Below are 16,313 nucleotides of genomic sequence, written 5' to 3'. Positions count from 1 at the left end.
AGCTCCCAAACTGTATGTACCAGCAAAGGGCTCAGGAATTCTGGCCTGCATACACCAAGACAGATGTCAGGTAATGGTTGAACATTTCCTGGCAGTAATGCGCTATTTCAAATTTCCAGAGACCACCGAATCATGTTTTTATTAGAATGTGGACTGGATTTCACCTTACAGTGCAGCGCTATAAGTGTCATGGTGAAAACAGCCTCTTCTGCAGTGCTATCTGGAGGCGAGCAGCATTGTGAAGAAATTTTTGGCGAGGAAGAGTTGGCTACTCAGCAGAGTATGTTCAAAGAGTCAGTCAATTATGAGAGGTACTGAAGGTTTCCCATTAGAGGAGAAGGGAAGGTTACAGCCATGCCAACATGTGTTTAACGAGCACATACTGTAATTTGTTATAGGCTGCAAGCAGAAGTGGTAGCCTGAAGTGGGACTGTTTGTGTTCCGACTGTGCAGCCTCTAATAACGACGTTCATGATTAAACCCAATCAGTGGTCTATTATTCAGGCTTATTTCTTGATTGTTTGCAATTTCAATCAATTTTAATCAATCAGATTAATTTCACTGGCGCGGAATGTTTACTTTGTTTCAATTATAAACACATTTGCAATCCCTGCTATTTACTTGTCATGTAAATGTACCAGGAAAGCAGAAATACACATAGGTCTACAAGCTTTAAGACAACATGACAGTCTTCTCTACCTTTGACAACCATGTTCAATCACGTCTGGAAAAGAAATCCACAATTTGGCGAGGCAGTGAACCCAGTTTATTCCACTTTCAGTTGCCAGGAAAATATTTGTGCTCACGAGTAGCTGCATGTTGGATGACACTAGGATTTCTCTGCAACAACAGCTGCTCAGCGAGTTAGTATTGAGACTCCCACCAAAAAACACAATATGACAAATTACCAAAGGCAAATCTTTACTTGTGCAGAAATAGGAAAATGTCTCATTGTTATACTTTTCCAGAACTATTCATATTTCTCCTGCTCTGATTGATTTTATTAAACTATTTCTGTCAGTGAACCTGTCTGTTTGTTGTCTGGTTTGATAATGTCTGGTTGCAAAGTGGAAAACTTGTTGAGGCTGTAAAACATTTATGTATTTATTTTTCTAGATCAGAATGAAATATAATTAGGTATGTCCCGAGCTGATCTTTGTCGATCAATGCATTTTCTAACTGATTGGTATTGGATATGTTGAGCTTTATTGATCCGATCTTTTGTTCTTTTGTTCCTTTTGCGCGGTAGATATCCACACAAGAGCACTCAATACGCCACTGCAAGTGCAACAAAAGGTTAAGAGTAATTTGTGCAGATGTAGAGACGACGAAAATAAACACTCTGCATTATATGTATTTTGTTTCTTAATTTAAGGTAGAGCTATTCCGTCAGGAATGTAGGCTCTGTTTTTGCAGATACTAAATATTAAATGACTCGGATCTGATCGGGGGCTAAAAACACCCAACTGGGACATCCCTAAATATAATCATGGAAAGATATTCCTATTTTAAAGTTTGGGCCAGACTTTCCAGGGATCAGATACTGCTGACCTCTCTTTTACTGTCTGCTAAAGTAGAGTAGAAGCCTCTGTGTGTAAAGCTTTAGACCCACCCTCCTGTTTCCCCATCCCTGATCTCTCATTTGACTCATAACTTAAACCTGATTAAAAGTGTCTCCTCCTCTTAACCTACATCTCCCATTTGAGACTGAACTCAGGCTAATTAGTCAAGTCAATAAAGAATCATAGCTTTCAGCTGTTTACCTGCTGATGTGGAAAGAGCCGATGTTCTTAATATTATGCATATATGGACTCTCACAGAGGTGAAAAAGTGTTGGTTCAACACCTCAAGGATCTAAACCATTTGAAAAAATTCAGGACTTCAGAAATTCAGGAAAACGCTACAAAGACTTTTCCCTCAGTCAACATTGGCTGCCATCTAATTACATAACACACTATGTTTTTACTTGATCAATTTCCTTTCCATACATCTGCAACATTTGTTGATGCATTTAATGGAAAGGGGCAAATAAACATAAGGGGCTCATTTTTTCTAATTAATTAATATGCATTAGAGAATCAGGCAGCCAGAAAGAGTGGGTTCAATTCTTTCCCCCTTAGGCTGGCCTTAAGCTAATTGCCATCCACTGGTTATTGGAACCTTTATGTGTAGCAAAATGCTCTCTCACACTGCAAATTAGCGAAATAGCCTTCAGAAGTTATTAAACAAGGATTGGACCACATTGCTTGCATTGTTAGACTGAAATACCTTAACAGGTCATGTGTATCATTAGTTTGCTTTAAAGGAAGAAGTGGAAGCTTTCTTGTTATAGCAATGTCTTGATGGAGTTTAAATCTACTCTACTCAACTCTCCTCTTCAGGACCATAAAACCAAAATGAATCAAAGTGCATCGCAATTGAGGCCACCAAATCTAAACTGAACTCAACAATGTTTTAAAGATCTAGAGTGTCTCCTCTGTGGTTACTTATACAATCGAGATTTGTCATGAAGAGAAGCCTGGGAATGCATTTTTGGCTGTGAAGTGACAGGATGCTCCGGGGTCACACATGGTCAGCTTCTCTATTCTGTATCTTTGAATTCCGCAGGGGCCTATTCTCATGGCCCAGTCTGGCACAGCAGATTGCATAGTTGGCCACAAAAATACTAGTTGTTCTTGGTGCGCACTCATCTCTCCTGTCATCTGCATTTTCTATGGTTTGGCCGATCATTTGTTGACTTCAGTGCTTTCAGCTGCTGTTGTCAGTTGCTCAGAGATTCTGATTATTTTTTTCAATCCTCACAATCTTTGTTCTCTTCCACAAGACAGAGTAGCTTTAAAAAGTATGTTTACTTTCTCTGTTTGTTTAATCAAGCATGTAATCATTTTTGAGCTTGGTCTCCCCAAATTTCATGAAATGTGAAGAATGTCTGGAAATGCAAATATGTGCTCAGAGGCAAGGCAAGAAAAGTGAAAGACGTGTTTTTTTCAGCCTAAGGAAGACTAAACTAGTCTCCTTCATACTTCAGGTGTGATGATGAGGCAATGGGAAATTGGTTTATTTATTGTAATTTCTGTGGATCAATGTTTCAGCGCATCTTATCTCCTCCAGGATGAATGCTAGTATTTGACTGACATTTATTGTATACAACTGTTGTTTGAAATCAATGCAAACAGGTTCCATAGAGGCTATTTAAAGCCAAGAAAGGCTGAAAACATCAATATGTCCATTCTCTAAAACCAGAAATGGTAAATATCACAAAGTAGGAAAACATGGGTATTCTTACTTTCAAATTAAGGAAGTAAGTCTATAAAAGAGTTGGTATTGAAATGTATTTTGTCCTATGCACTATATGTGCAGGTGAAAAAGACGATCACTTACTTCCACTGAACCCCCCATTTACACCTATTAAAATGCGATCTGTATCTGGACATGTTACCCAGATAAGGAAAAACACGTTAATGAAAGGTGTAAATGTGTCATTATCGGAATGTGATCAGATCTACCTGACCCAATCTGGAGGTAGTCTGGCTTGCACTGTGTGTGGATCTGAGGTAGATCTAAATACAATCTGCAGTATGTGATGGAATCCGTACACATAATTGATACAGATATTTGATTTTAGCTATTTTATTTTGAAAATGTATTGCTTTTCTGCATCGGACATCCTTCACTTGGCTTCACAAATACAATAGTGGGGAGTGCTTCAGTATGGTGGCCGAGACGTATCAGCAAATTACAAAGACCACAACACAACGGAAGTGTGTGACAACGGATGAAACGGCAAGGACTGTTATTAGCAGCGGACTTATCGCCTCTCAGCTGCGTCTGCAGCGACACTTGACACTTGCCGCCACTCGAATAACTCAGGCAGGTTTTGTTCTGGAGGACAGAAATCCGATCAGTGACGACAATGGCACCTATTAAAAATACCAGGTGTAAATGCAAAGGCGAAAATGGGACATTTAACATCAGGATTATGTGCCAGATATACCGGATATAGGGTGTGATTGACCAGATATAGGATGTAATTGATGCCCACAAGACATAATTGTGCTCAGTTCACAATATGTTATGAAACTATGCTGAAGTTTTTATCATCTGTTTTGCCACAACTGTGTAAAAGATTCAACACATGATTGCACAAGAAGTTCGGTTGTCTGGCTTGGCAAAAAATCACTGACGTGTGCTTCAGTGCAGCTGTTCCCTGCTTCATGCTACTGCAGGCGGCCTTACAGTCAAACTAAACTTCATGGGACACATCATTTCCTCTGGTTATTTTAAGCCTTCATAACCAGCGCAATGACGATATGTGCTCTGGTCTCCTAACACTGGGGTCTGTGTGAACCACAGCACATACAGAATACACGCCCTCGCAAACACACACACACAAAATCCCCACCCCGGATCCCCTTTCCTCCCTCTTCAAGCTTTCGTCAACCTCATGTGAAGCAACATGCTCTTTTGTTGGTTCTGCCGTCTAGCTATATTTATCTGGTGCAAGCTATTCCAGACTGTCATCTGGCCGATCCCAGGCCTGGTTCTTTCCCCAGCCCCCTTGATTCTGTCTGAACCCAGCCTGTAATGAGGCCGTCTGGCGTCAAATTACTCAGAACACTTCATGGTCCCTCGGCGGTGCTGATGAAGATTTTCAACAGGACGGGAGCTGGCGCTGATCTGCCTTTATGTCAGCATTCTGTGAAAAGTGGCCCTCCTAACAGCAGCCTCTCGCTGCCATTTTGTGGGAATGATAGAGGAAGAAACTAGCTATTTGGATGAGAAAGGGGTGTTGAAATCATCCTCATGGAAGATAAAGAGAATTAAGTCACACTCTTGATGAAGTTATCCATTAGGTGTTTGCCAGAAACTCTAAACTTTGTTAGACTGTCAAAACATTGTCTGTGACCAAATGCACCAAGTAGAAATATTTGATAACAAATCATAACACCTTGCGGCTAAAGCTCAATCCCCAAGTCTTGGAGCAAAGGCTAATAACATCTCAGAGTCGAGAACTAATTTAAAGCACAAAAAAACTATTAGTTTGGAGTCTGATGTCTCATGATTAACCACTGTGGTCCTGTGCTTATGAGTCATACACCCTCTGGGCTGGAGGGAGTCCCCACACTCACAGTGGGTTTCTCTATATTTAAAATAGTGAGTCATATTCATGTGCGAGCTACTGTCCCTGCTGGACTTATAAAAAGAGCAGACTTATGTCTCTATAGGGTAGTGCTATGTTGCTCAATGTGAAATGCAACATACAACAAATGAATGTTAGAGACGTTTTACAGTTTTACTTTTTTTTTAATTTGATGTATTTGAGTCACTGTGTGTGGCTGACTGTATATATTACTTGCTAAAAGGGTCCAAGTCCCCATGAGTTGGAGGATGGTTGAAAGAGAAAACAAAACACATCTGATAACAAACGGATCTCCCAGTCCCTGTTTCAAGAAGTACTTCAGATCTAACACTGAGCATTCTTTAAAAGTTGGCTAATTGCGGCACACTTGCATTCTTTCACCACAATTGTTTTGTCTATATTAGGTAAGAGAAGCGGGGGGACGATTTGATTAAAGCCTCCAGCTTTGGCTTGTTACTAACTGACCAAGCCAACTCCAGATGTTGGAGTGGAAACCTCAGACTTCTCCTAACACGTCTCAGATGAATCAGCCAAACACTGGAAACATTTCCCATGATTCACAATGCTTTTCCAGTGCTTTGGCTGGCTTTTTTTTAAACCCCATTGGCCATGACAGTCTGATTCCACTGATCAGGGCATGTGAGTTACATTCGATGCAGGGTGTTTAACAAAGCAAGCATTGTACCTACATTTGATTTTTACATTCCTTTATAAAATATGATGATGTAAGATTACAATATTTGATGATATTACCAGTTGATAACATTTGTGATAAACAAGAAAGGAAGATCTAGAGAACTGATCTTGGGAGGTAAACTGAGTAATTCCATCAATTCCCCCCTTTGGGGAAAGAAGACATTTTGTCATTCCTTTTTACTTTCAATTTATTTCCAATGGATAAGAGAAACAATTGCAGCCATAATAGAATTGGTTTCTCTTTATTCAACCAAAAATGATAAAAGAGACTATTCTCTTAAAAAAAAGGAAAAAGGGGAAAACCCATAGAGGGCACTCGTATCGAGACATCTGGTCATGCATAATTCCTGCTTATTGAAAACTTGGCAGTTTTGTGATGATGAGAATTTTCTCTGGAGTTTTCATTTTGGGCACTAAACTCCCCAACAGCTCTTATCAAAAATAAACATGCAGAGTTCAGTGCTGCAGTGGGGGAAGAATATAAGCCTGTCTGTCTCAGGGTCATAACACACACTTTGAGTTTAAATGTTCCACTTCAGGTCGTGGCCCTATTGTGGTCTCATGGTGTATGACTTTATCAGTGTAGTGTATCTAGGTATATAGTATCTGTCTTTTTGATTTTTCCTGGGCTATTGGTTTGTGTTATTATTTCTTTCTAGTACTTTACAGTGTTTACTCTTTATTATGTTCAGTAATAAACATGAATCTAATTTCTACCCATATCCTGTTGCCTGCTGCTTTAAAGTCCAAGTAGCCTCCAAAATATCATGAATCAAATCTTATCTACCATTCCATATTTCCAAATATATGTCAAGCTTTTGGCCAGGACACAAATTTAATGACTTTGTCCCAAACACTTTTGCTGTGTCCACATTTGTCTATGTTGTTTGTCCACTACTTTGGTCCAGACTGAAGTATCTCTCAACAACTTTTGGATGGACGAACATTCATGTTCCCCAAAAGGTTGTATCCTGATGACTTTGGTGATCCCATCACTTTACCTACAGCGCAAACACTCCAAAAGTCAAAAAGGTTATTTCTCCCTTTATGAACACAATACCTGCAAAATAACATTCCCATCAGCCTCAGCTGTACTATATATTTAGTTCTTTCTAGCAAATGTTAGAATGCTAACATGTCAGATGGTGAACATGGTAAACATCATACCGGCTAAACATATGCACGTTAGCATTGCCACTGTCAGTATTCTGGCATGCTAAAGTTAGCATTTAAGAACTGACTGGAACCAGTCCTGTAGCCGTAAATCTCTAACAAATTTAAAGAGAATGATAAATGGCAAATGTTGGAGTGCCCCTCAGCAAGGCATTGCACTTTTCTTGTTTATTGTGCAGTCCTCTGGAGTAAAGACTATTTTCCTCCTTCACCCACAGCTCTTACCCCACGCTACTGCTGCTACTACTGCTGGACTTTGTCCTTAGAATTGTCTAAAATTGCATGGCGACAAGGTAATTACAGTTTAACAACAATTTGAAATCCCAAATTGCCACTTACAGACCTGAAATCTGGGTATGTAGACCAACCGTCACTAATGTCCGGCAAAACCCCCTTACACTGACGTATCTGATTGACGTGGAAGAGGTTAAAACAACACGCGAGCACACCATGAGATGGCCTTTGACCTTCCACCTAGGGACAGAATCTGGCCCTGTGTTTATGTACAGAAACTCTTTTGTGTACACACCCAGGGCTAAATGAGGTCTGTGTGTGGGCTGTCTGCCTGCTCTAAGCAGATCATGGCCCTAAAATATAATCCGAGCAGCCTGCCGTTGACAGCCAGCAACCTCAAAGACAGCAATGTGGGAAAGATCATCTGCCAGGAGAGTATAGAGTCCTCAAGGCGAGGGACATGTTTTTTTTCTTCAGTGTTCTTGCATCACAGTGAGAATAAACTGAGCCATGATATGGGCTTTTGAAGTCACTGCGTCCTCTGCTTTAAGTGTGACAACAATGCCAGTGAAACATTCAGTATTTCTCTGTTATTTTGGAAGGGTTTTACATCTGACACATCTGGAGTCCTGTGAAGGAGAACTTGATAGCTTTATCCCATTTTTCCTGCTTTAAAGGTCCAGTGTGTAACATTGCAGAGTATCTATTGGCAGAAATGGAATATAATATGCATAGCATTAGTATAATCTCCTGAATATAGGATAATATATGTCTTTGTTACCTCAGAATGAGCCACTGGCTCTTGATTGTTTGTGTTCTTTTTTGCATTTGTCGGCCAGCATAGTTTTGAGAATTAAGCATTAGTGTAGCAATTAGTGTGTGGGGATTAAAGAAAGCACAAAACGAACTGAATCCAAACTTAAACAATAAAGGTGTAAAACTGGATTCTAATTTAGGACTTCTTCTACAAGGCAGGGGGGCCTCTGAAATACGTACCTATTGTATTGTGTTTTAGAGGTGCATCTGGTTTACCAAACTATCAAGCTACTAAAAAGTAATAACCACACATTGAAGCTGGAAAACTTTGGGACTCCATTTCTTGCCCTGAGGTTAGCCAGTGTTTTTGGAAGAGAAACCTAAGATGAAGAGTGAAATTAATACCCAAACCGTTGATTGTAAACATCCATCACAGTTTACAAAAGTATTTCACCGGTATAACTTTGATCTGCCATTCTCACTGTAATCATTTCTTTGTGCACTTTCAGTTTTACCTCCAAATAAAGTGGTTTAGAGATAATCCGGCTAAAATGTTGTTTTATTTATCCCTGTCTGGGTGTTAGACTTTTCTTGCCTTGTTGGGCATGAAAATAAGACCCACTTTGTAATAAACTGGTATTATCCTTTAAACAACTGTAGTTCAGTGAAATAAATGATAAAATGATCTCCCAATCTCGCTTTTCTAAGGTACTCTTTGCTTTCTACATTTCCTGCTTGCTTTTAGTTGACATCTGACTACAGCAGCTAATTGTGAATGAGCAGCAGTTGCCCAGTGTCTTGCTCAAGGACACCTTGACAGGAGTTATTGCTGTTACAGGAGTCAAGCCTCTAACATTTCCATTATGGGACCGACACTGTAATCACTGGCCAGACATGCTGCCCACCCCGTTGCTACAGGTCAGATATAAAATTCTACCTGTGGTAACAAGATGAAGTTATAGAAAGGAAAGGAGCAGGGTGAGGCAGGTTGCCTACACAGCTAACTTTGGATTCTTGCAATGATGTTTGCCTTGGGCCATAGTTCCAAAAAAAAATAGTTAATAAACCATGACTCACTGAAACTTTCTCTCTGAAAGTGCCGGATAAAACATCAGGCAGGCAGAAGTGAGGGAGGTTATATCATATTAGAAACGTTATCAATATTGTCTCCCATGCTCAGAGATGTTATGAGGGTTATAATGTCTTCCAAAGTACAAGAAAGCTCCTGTACTGCACTTAGAAGAAATGCACTTGTTCTATTGCAGAGCAACCTCAAGAATGTATTCTTTTTAAAAATATAGTAAATAGCCAATTACATTTGCGTATATTTCGTGCAAGTCTACTAACATTATTCTGACAAGATTGTTCTTTCTGCTCCTTTTCAACCACTGAATGTGTAGTACTGTATTTAATTACAGATTACAGCTTATAATTTTGTGGTGTGTACATTGAAGTGGTTGGAAAAATAATACAAACACAACAATATAACTAAATAGAACAACTCACTTGTCTGGCATTTGAAGTGACCACTTTTTGGACATTCAGTTCTTCAGTCACATGCGGAGGTATTTCCATAGAGAGAACGCAGGCAAGGGACTGTGCATTCTGCTCCGCATTTATAAACACTCTGATTTTCTTGTTTGGATTTTGCTCCAAATGCCCCATTTCTATTCTGTCCTAACATTGCGTTGTGTTTAAACTAAGAGGTGAGGGGAGGGTCACAAAATGTGTCTGTGGGACCAATGCAACCAGCAGAACACTAATCTCATCAATTTCCCAATGCAAATATTGGATGTATTAATCTCCTGTGCAGACACTTGTAGTCACACCATTCTCCCTGCCAACTCTCAAGGAACACATGGGGGCCTTGTATACAGACACTTCACAAAGCACAGGCAAATTTCATATTTATTTTTTCTTGTTACCATAGAGACATTATACTCTAGGGGAGATATCAGGCTCATGTGCAGTCTTGGGATGCAAATCCCCTCGTTAAACTTTTAAATTGAAAATGCAAACATATTCAGGAGCAAGACTTTGCTAAAACACTCACAAATGTGCATAAACCATAAGACAATGTTTGTAATAAAAGGTGTCTTATTATATGTTATTTGAGCAATTTAAGACAAGCATCCGCAATTAAGTAGGTGGTAATAACATCGATGTAGTAGCTTTTTCACATCATACATATTGGTAATATTTGACACAGATCATCATTAGCTTTGCCAACAAAGCTTTTTTTTCTTCCCCATTTCATCTGTTTGTCCCTGTTCATCCGTCAGGTTATTGTACTGTAGAAAATGCCAATATTTTTTTAATTGATTTTCAGAAAGCAAGAAAGATAAAACAAAAGACAACAAACAGAATACTTTGTAGAAAGGTTGGTAATGGGGCAAGAGAGAAGTCCTTAACTTTTCACACTGTTTGGCCAACACAAGGGAGTGGCGATGGATGTGGCTTCCTCTGGTGCACATAACTTTCAAACAACACCAAACTTTGTGTGACTATTACTTTGTGTGCCTATCAACAGACAGCAAAATAGGAAAAACAACCTCCACTACCAGGTCAACCAAACAACACGTAAGCACTGCAGAGCAATTTATGGTTTGAAAACTACCCTGGTAAATTTTTCCAAAACCTTGGTAATGTGGTAGTAAAAGAGCAGCCTTTCTGCCTACTGAAGAGATACAGAACTGCAGATGATTTATTTTAAAGACTCTGAACAGGAACACGTCATGTCTAATTTCAGATAGAGCCGTGATAAAGTGAGCATCCTTTGATTTGAGAAAAAAAGCACTGTCACATGGCTGCTGAATACATAACCCTGCTGGTCCTCTGCTTCCAATGTCAAAAAAGATGTGTCCCTTTTAAATTCTATGGTGATATGATATTTACTGATATACAGGGTCTAAAGGGGTTGGCAGGTATTTAGTGAGCTTGGGTAGGTGAAAGAGGGTGTTATCAATCATAGGTGCAATGTTGAATTGAGGGCCATGACATCACCAGAAGGCTAAACAACCTCGACCATGAATGCTATTATATATTGATCGTGAAACACTTAATCTCATATCTTAGCTTTCTTGCATTTTCTTCATATATTCTACGTGAAGAGGAGATTATAGAATTGATTTAGTGAGCTACTGCTTATGCTCACACTGCATCTTAATTGTTCCTGAGGCTGCTATGTGGGCGGAAGGAACAAAATGGCACAAGAATATGGGAAAGTGGTAGGTTGCACCACTGAAGAAACTCATGGAAAATGTCATTATAGGGAAAGGTTCACTGTTCTGTGTTCATCATCAATTCACGTTCTGCTGCAGAGCAACACATTCCTGAAGGTAGAGAAATATAGTAAAAATAGATGCAGACCACCTCAACCCTTGGAGAAGCATTGCACATTGCTTCTGTATAGAAAGGTGCCAATGACTTGACGTATGACCAGGCATCTGGATTTCATGTGGTGCATGGCCTATGATATTTGAAGTTGTAAACACAGGGAAGAAATGAAACCTCCTGTAAGCCTTCTAGGTGGTTGGTGGAGGAGTCCCCTGACAGCTTGTGGCAGGAATTTTGTGGAGAAGAGGGGCTAAAATCTAATCAGTGACTCTGTACATCTGGTCAACATTAGCATTTAGTTCTCCAGGGTCAGTGGGTGAGCAGCGAGGATTCTGCCAGCAGATGTTTAGATGAGGTGAAATTCTTCCTTCATACAGTTTTCCTGTTTTATTCTGACATAATTTTGATTAGATGAACATTTGGTTTGCAGAAAATCACATCTACCACACAATTTAACCAGTCAGCACAAACTATAATGCTAACTTACCACTGTATGTGTATCTGCACTCTGTTATGAAAAGGGTTTCTGTAAATTGTCAGTAAATGCAATGTGACCACATTCAGCAGTCACTGTTTGCTCAGTGTTCAGCTAATTCTTCTGCGGAGGTGTCACCGTCATGCCAGTCAGTGGGGTTTATCTATAAATGAGCAAACAGAAGGGCAAATGACTCTTTTCATGCTTGTGGTGCACAGATCACAGTGCAGAAGAACTGAATCCAGCTCTCCAGCTGAGCTTTGATTCTGTGCCACCGAAATAAAGCGATACTCCTCCGTTCAGATCAAGAGACACTTTTTCACTTTAGCTGCCAATGAGACACTCATGGAGAGGTTTGCCCGAACTTAATTGGAGTGGAATTTGCAGTGAGAGTTTGAAGATCTGACAGCCGGTGGAAGACAATGGGCTCAACAGCTGTTCTAAGTCCAAGGCTGATCCTGCCAACTCACCATATGTACAATTTTGCGCTGAGGTGAGTTGGTTAAGCTGCTTGACGAAACTATTTCAACTTCGCATTCGCATACCAGATTTGCCTCACCCAAACACTGTACGTACCACACTAACTGCACTGACACACGGGAGGAATACGTTGAAAAACGGCTGCCTCATATCACGTTGAGAAAGGTACATCTGTAGTAGACTTTACTCATGAACCATGGAGCCATTGTGTGGGCCTTGGCCTGCCAGCATCCCCCTCCCCAACACACACACTGCCTCTCTCACTCCCTTACCAGTCCTCCTTCTTCTCTCACTTTCATCTCTCCTATCGGGGTGGATAAGGAGCAGCTCTGCCTGCCACTGTGCACATCCCTCTGAAAGAACCATTCATTGCTGCCGGCAGAGGGACCTCAGCTCACCCCTTAACACCAGAGGGCTTCAGATTTACTACCCCCTGCCTTTTGGCAACATGCTTTCAATGCAAACATTCTCAAGGTAAATGCACTCACACACTCAGCCAGCACAGACTAAAAGGCAAAGAAAAGAAAAACTCTATTAAATGAGAAATCGACAGACATCGTCTCAGACCTTGGACCAGGGTCAGCCCTTTGCAACATCTCTCTCCTCGTGTATTGAGTTTCATCCAAGAAAAGGAAGGTTTCACTGGTGAGCAATGAATGGCATGAAGACTGTGAGAGTGGATAACAAAAAAGTAAAATAAAATAAAATAAAAAAGACCTTATTCACTTATAAACATTTTTCTCAGTGCAATATTCCCACAGATTAAAGTTTACATTTGTTTAGTTTAAGTTTAAGAGGCCTTAACTCATCAGCTTGTCATGCTTTGAATTATGCATTTGGGGAACCCTCAGACAGGGACAGTGATCTAATTTCCTCCTGTGCATCTCTGACATGGGGGCAAGCAGAAGAAGGGAACAGGACACTAACAGAGTGATTTGCAATGGCACTTACCTCCATGGCCGGGACTGGGGAGGCAGAACAGCAGGGTCAAGAAGCCACCAACCAGGACCAAATGTAGGGCTCTCATATTTACGTGCTGAAAGTTAAGTCCTCCACTCTCACGTTAAAGACACTCCATTCAGAAGCGACTGAATGAGTTTCCAGTTTTGGGACCTGCTACAGGACACTCCTCTTAGTGAAGGGGCAGGGCTGGGGAGGGACCATGAGAGGGACGCCCTCTTTCAACCCCCTTCTTCAGCGCAACACAGACACACAAAAAAAAAAATCATATCCTGCCTCTCCCTCCTGCCCCTGCACTTACTCATTCACAAGTTCAAGACCTGTTAACACACACATATGTGTAAAAAAGGAGTCTAGCTTATATACCTTCTAGCATGTGTTCTTCAAAGTAGTCAAAGATTCAAAGAAAAGTTACTTTTAATATTATTAAGTCTTCTACTATCTTTATCCTGCACGCAGCACCTAGTAGGACTTCGAACTACGTTCACACTGCAAGCCTTAGCACTCAATTCTGCTCTATTGCTCAGCTATTATTTTTTTGTGTTTAGCTGTTCAAATTATTTTTTAAATATTGCCTATATCTGAAGTAGACAGACGAGAACTAGGGTGACATAAAAGTCAGATACATTCTGATTCAACTGTTCATACTGAGGTCACACTGCAAAACCAGACCTGTGTCTGATTTGGAGCACATATGAAAGTGGTCCAAATCAGAACTGGAAAAAATCTGATTACATGTGACTTGTGTTGTTCACACTGTCATGAAAAAAATCTGATCTGGGTCACATATTAGCAAAAAAAAAAATCTGATTTGGGTCACTTTTACCTGCAGTGTGGATGTAGCCTTAATCTGTTTAACATCATTAACAAGGTCGTGAGCCCTTCAGCAACTGTTTCATCGGATATAATGATCTCACCTTTTCTCCTTAGGATGCAGTCCTGAGGAATCTCCATTTCTCCTACAGGTGCCCCCTTCTCATTCTTTAGGTCAACTAGGATCCTCTCCGGGGAGAGGTTCGGCCTCTGGGACCCATTCTCCAGCTGTGCACAGTTGACCAGTAAAGATCATTTCAAGGAAAACCCACATTTTTGTGGCTATCAGAAAACCTCATGCTGTCTTATGTCATTCAGATGGTGGTAACAAAATACTGAAACACAAAATCTCTCTTTGTCTCCCTCGAAGTGGAGTTGTACTCACCCCCTTCCTTACACACTTTATTAGGCTTAGCAACAGTTGTTGGTAGGGATGTCCTGATCCGATCTCAGCAATCTGTATTGGCGCCGATCAAGGCCTTTCTTGAATCATCAGTTTCAGCTACAGTGAGCTTTATTGACTCGATCCAGTCTTTAGTTTTACATCAGCTGTCACACAGATGTTTTACTCATGAAGTTTTCATGCATGGTGCAGCCATTGTCAACTTTCTCCGCTGTCTGCCTCACTCTGCTGAGCTCTATGTGTTTGTGACAGCAGGCAGCCCCACCCGCTGCAGAATTTCAAGTGCAACAAAAGCCCCGCGAACAAAAAGTCAATAAGAGCAATTAATTCATGTTATCCAAGCAAAAGATGTAGAGTCGATGGAAATAAACTCTCAGAATACACACAGTTCATTCAGGTAATTCCGAAGCAACAAACACTTGAGAAACAGCTTGATTGCAGGCAATTTTATTTATGCACAGCCATTCAATTGTCAGATATATACCTTGAATTGATCTTAATAACTTTACTGTACTTGAAATATACAATGTGCACCAGTATTATCTAAAGAAAATCGCCTGCCTGTGGATACTCAATATTAAATGACTCGGATCGGAGGCCAAACTTGATTGGGACATCCCTAGTTGTCAGCATCAGTATCAGGAGGTTGCAGGAGGAGCCTATACTTCTCCAGACTTTTACCTGAATGCTAATACACATGTTTCATAAACAATCACTCTTACATTATATTTTAGTGCATTTTAATACAAGTTCATATCATATACAGTGCATTTACATACATCAGCCCACAAACATGCTATCACCCCACAAATCCAACACCCTCATGGCAACACTACCTCTCTGCCTCTCTCTCAGTCCGGCCACTCCCGAATTCGTAGAACTCCCTCCTTTTGTCTCACTCAGTAATTGGAGTGGCCTTTTGAGACAAGCAGCTGCCTTCTGTGAAGATAACCCTTTTACTTTTAATTAAAGACAAATCAGGTTGCCCAACTCTCTTTGCGCTTTATCTTTCTAGCCTTTCCCTTGATCAATGTCTCGCTGTTATGTTTTTGTTCAACAAACCTGCTCCCGAAGCTAATTAAGCTCACACTTTAGCGTGGAGTAGAGGTGGGGTGTGTTTGATTTGCATTCACTATCTCTCCTCTATTGATAGGGCAGGGACAATAGAAAAGTTTTACAGCTCAAGTTATTGAAGGCGAGAGAGACTTTAACCGCAGTGAGTGCTGTCGCTGATTGCTCTCCACTTGGCTTTTACTTTCCTTTTTTTTTTTTTTGGTAATGAACATGCACACACTCTTCCCAAGGATTAGTATTTTCTGGTTGGATGCTAAGATTAAAACTCAAGTTCACTCTCAAAGCCTGAACGTTCAATTTCACCTGTCTCACAGTCAGCTGGTTGGCAAATTATTCCTCGTTCTTTCTGGCAGCTGAAATAGGAATACAATTAGAATTTTCTAAACACTTCCTCTCAGGTGTGGAATAACTTTACAATAGTAATTCACTGTTGAGTGCAGCCCATGCAGTTCAATCAGAGGGGGTTTTTTTTCAACCCAACAAAATTAGCTAAAATATGATAAACCATTCAAAAACACAAGAATGAGAAAGGCATTCTTACATAAACTTATAAACTTGTGTTTTAATACTTAATGTCTTTGGATCAACAGCACCTCCAGTGGCAATTAACGTAACTCCACATTGAGGAGGCGTTCATCTGTTGGGAAAACAACTCTTTGCACTGCAAAAAGGATGTGAGCGATTGTAGCTGTAACAAACCTGTAAACTAACACATGGCACCTGTAACACGATACTGTTTACTGCAGGCAACCTTTTCTGACATCACAGCCTCC

At 40.4% G+C, this 16,313-nt stretch overlaps 1 protein-coding gene across 1 annotated transcript in view; it reads right to left on the bottom strand.

The window, feature by feature from the left end:
* The window catches only part of cspg4 (chondroitin sulfate proteoglycan 4), a 65,189-nt gene extending 51,811 nt beyond the window's left edge, over positions 1–13,378 (bottom strand). The window contains exon 1 of the mRNA XM_051381447.1: positions 13,242–13,378. Coding sequence (XP_051237407.1) covers positions 13,242–13,317 — 76 coding nt within the window. The 5' untranslated portion in view covers positions 13,318–13,378. The remainder of the gene's footprint in view (positions 1–13,241) is intronic.
* Positions 13,379–16,313: the final 2,935 nt, after the last annotated feature.

The sequence above is a fragment of the Dicentrarchus labrax genome, unplaced genomic scaffold (assembly GCF_905237075.1).
Source record: "Dicentrarchus labrax unplaced genomic scaffold, dlabrax2021, whole genome shotgun sequence".
NCBI classification, from domain to species: domain Eukaryota; kingdom Metazoa; phylum Chordata; class Actinopteri; family Moronidae; genus Dicentrarchus; species Dicentrarchus labrax.
The sequence above is the reverse complement of the archived record's forward strand: the minus strand, read 5'-3'. Positions and strand labels throughout refer to the sequence as shown.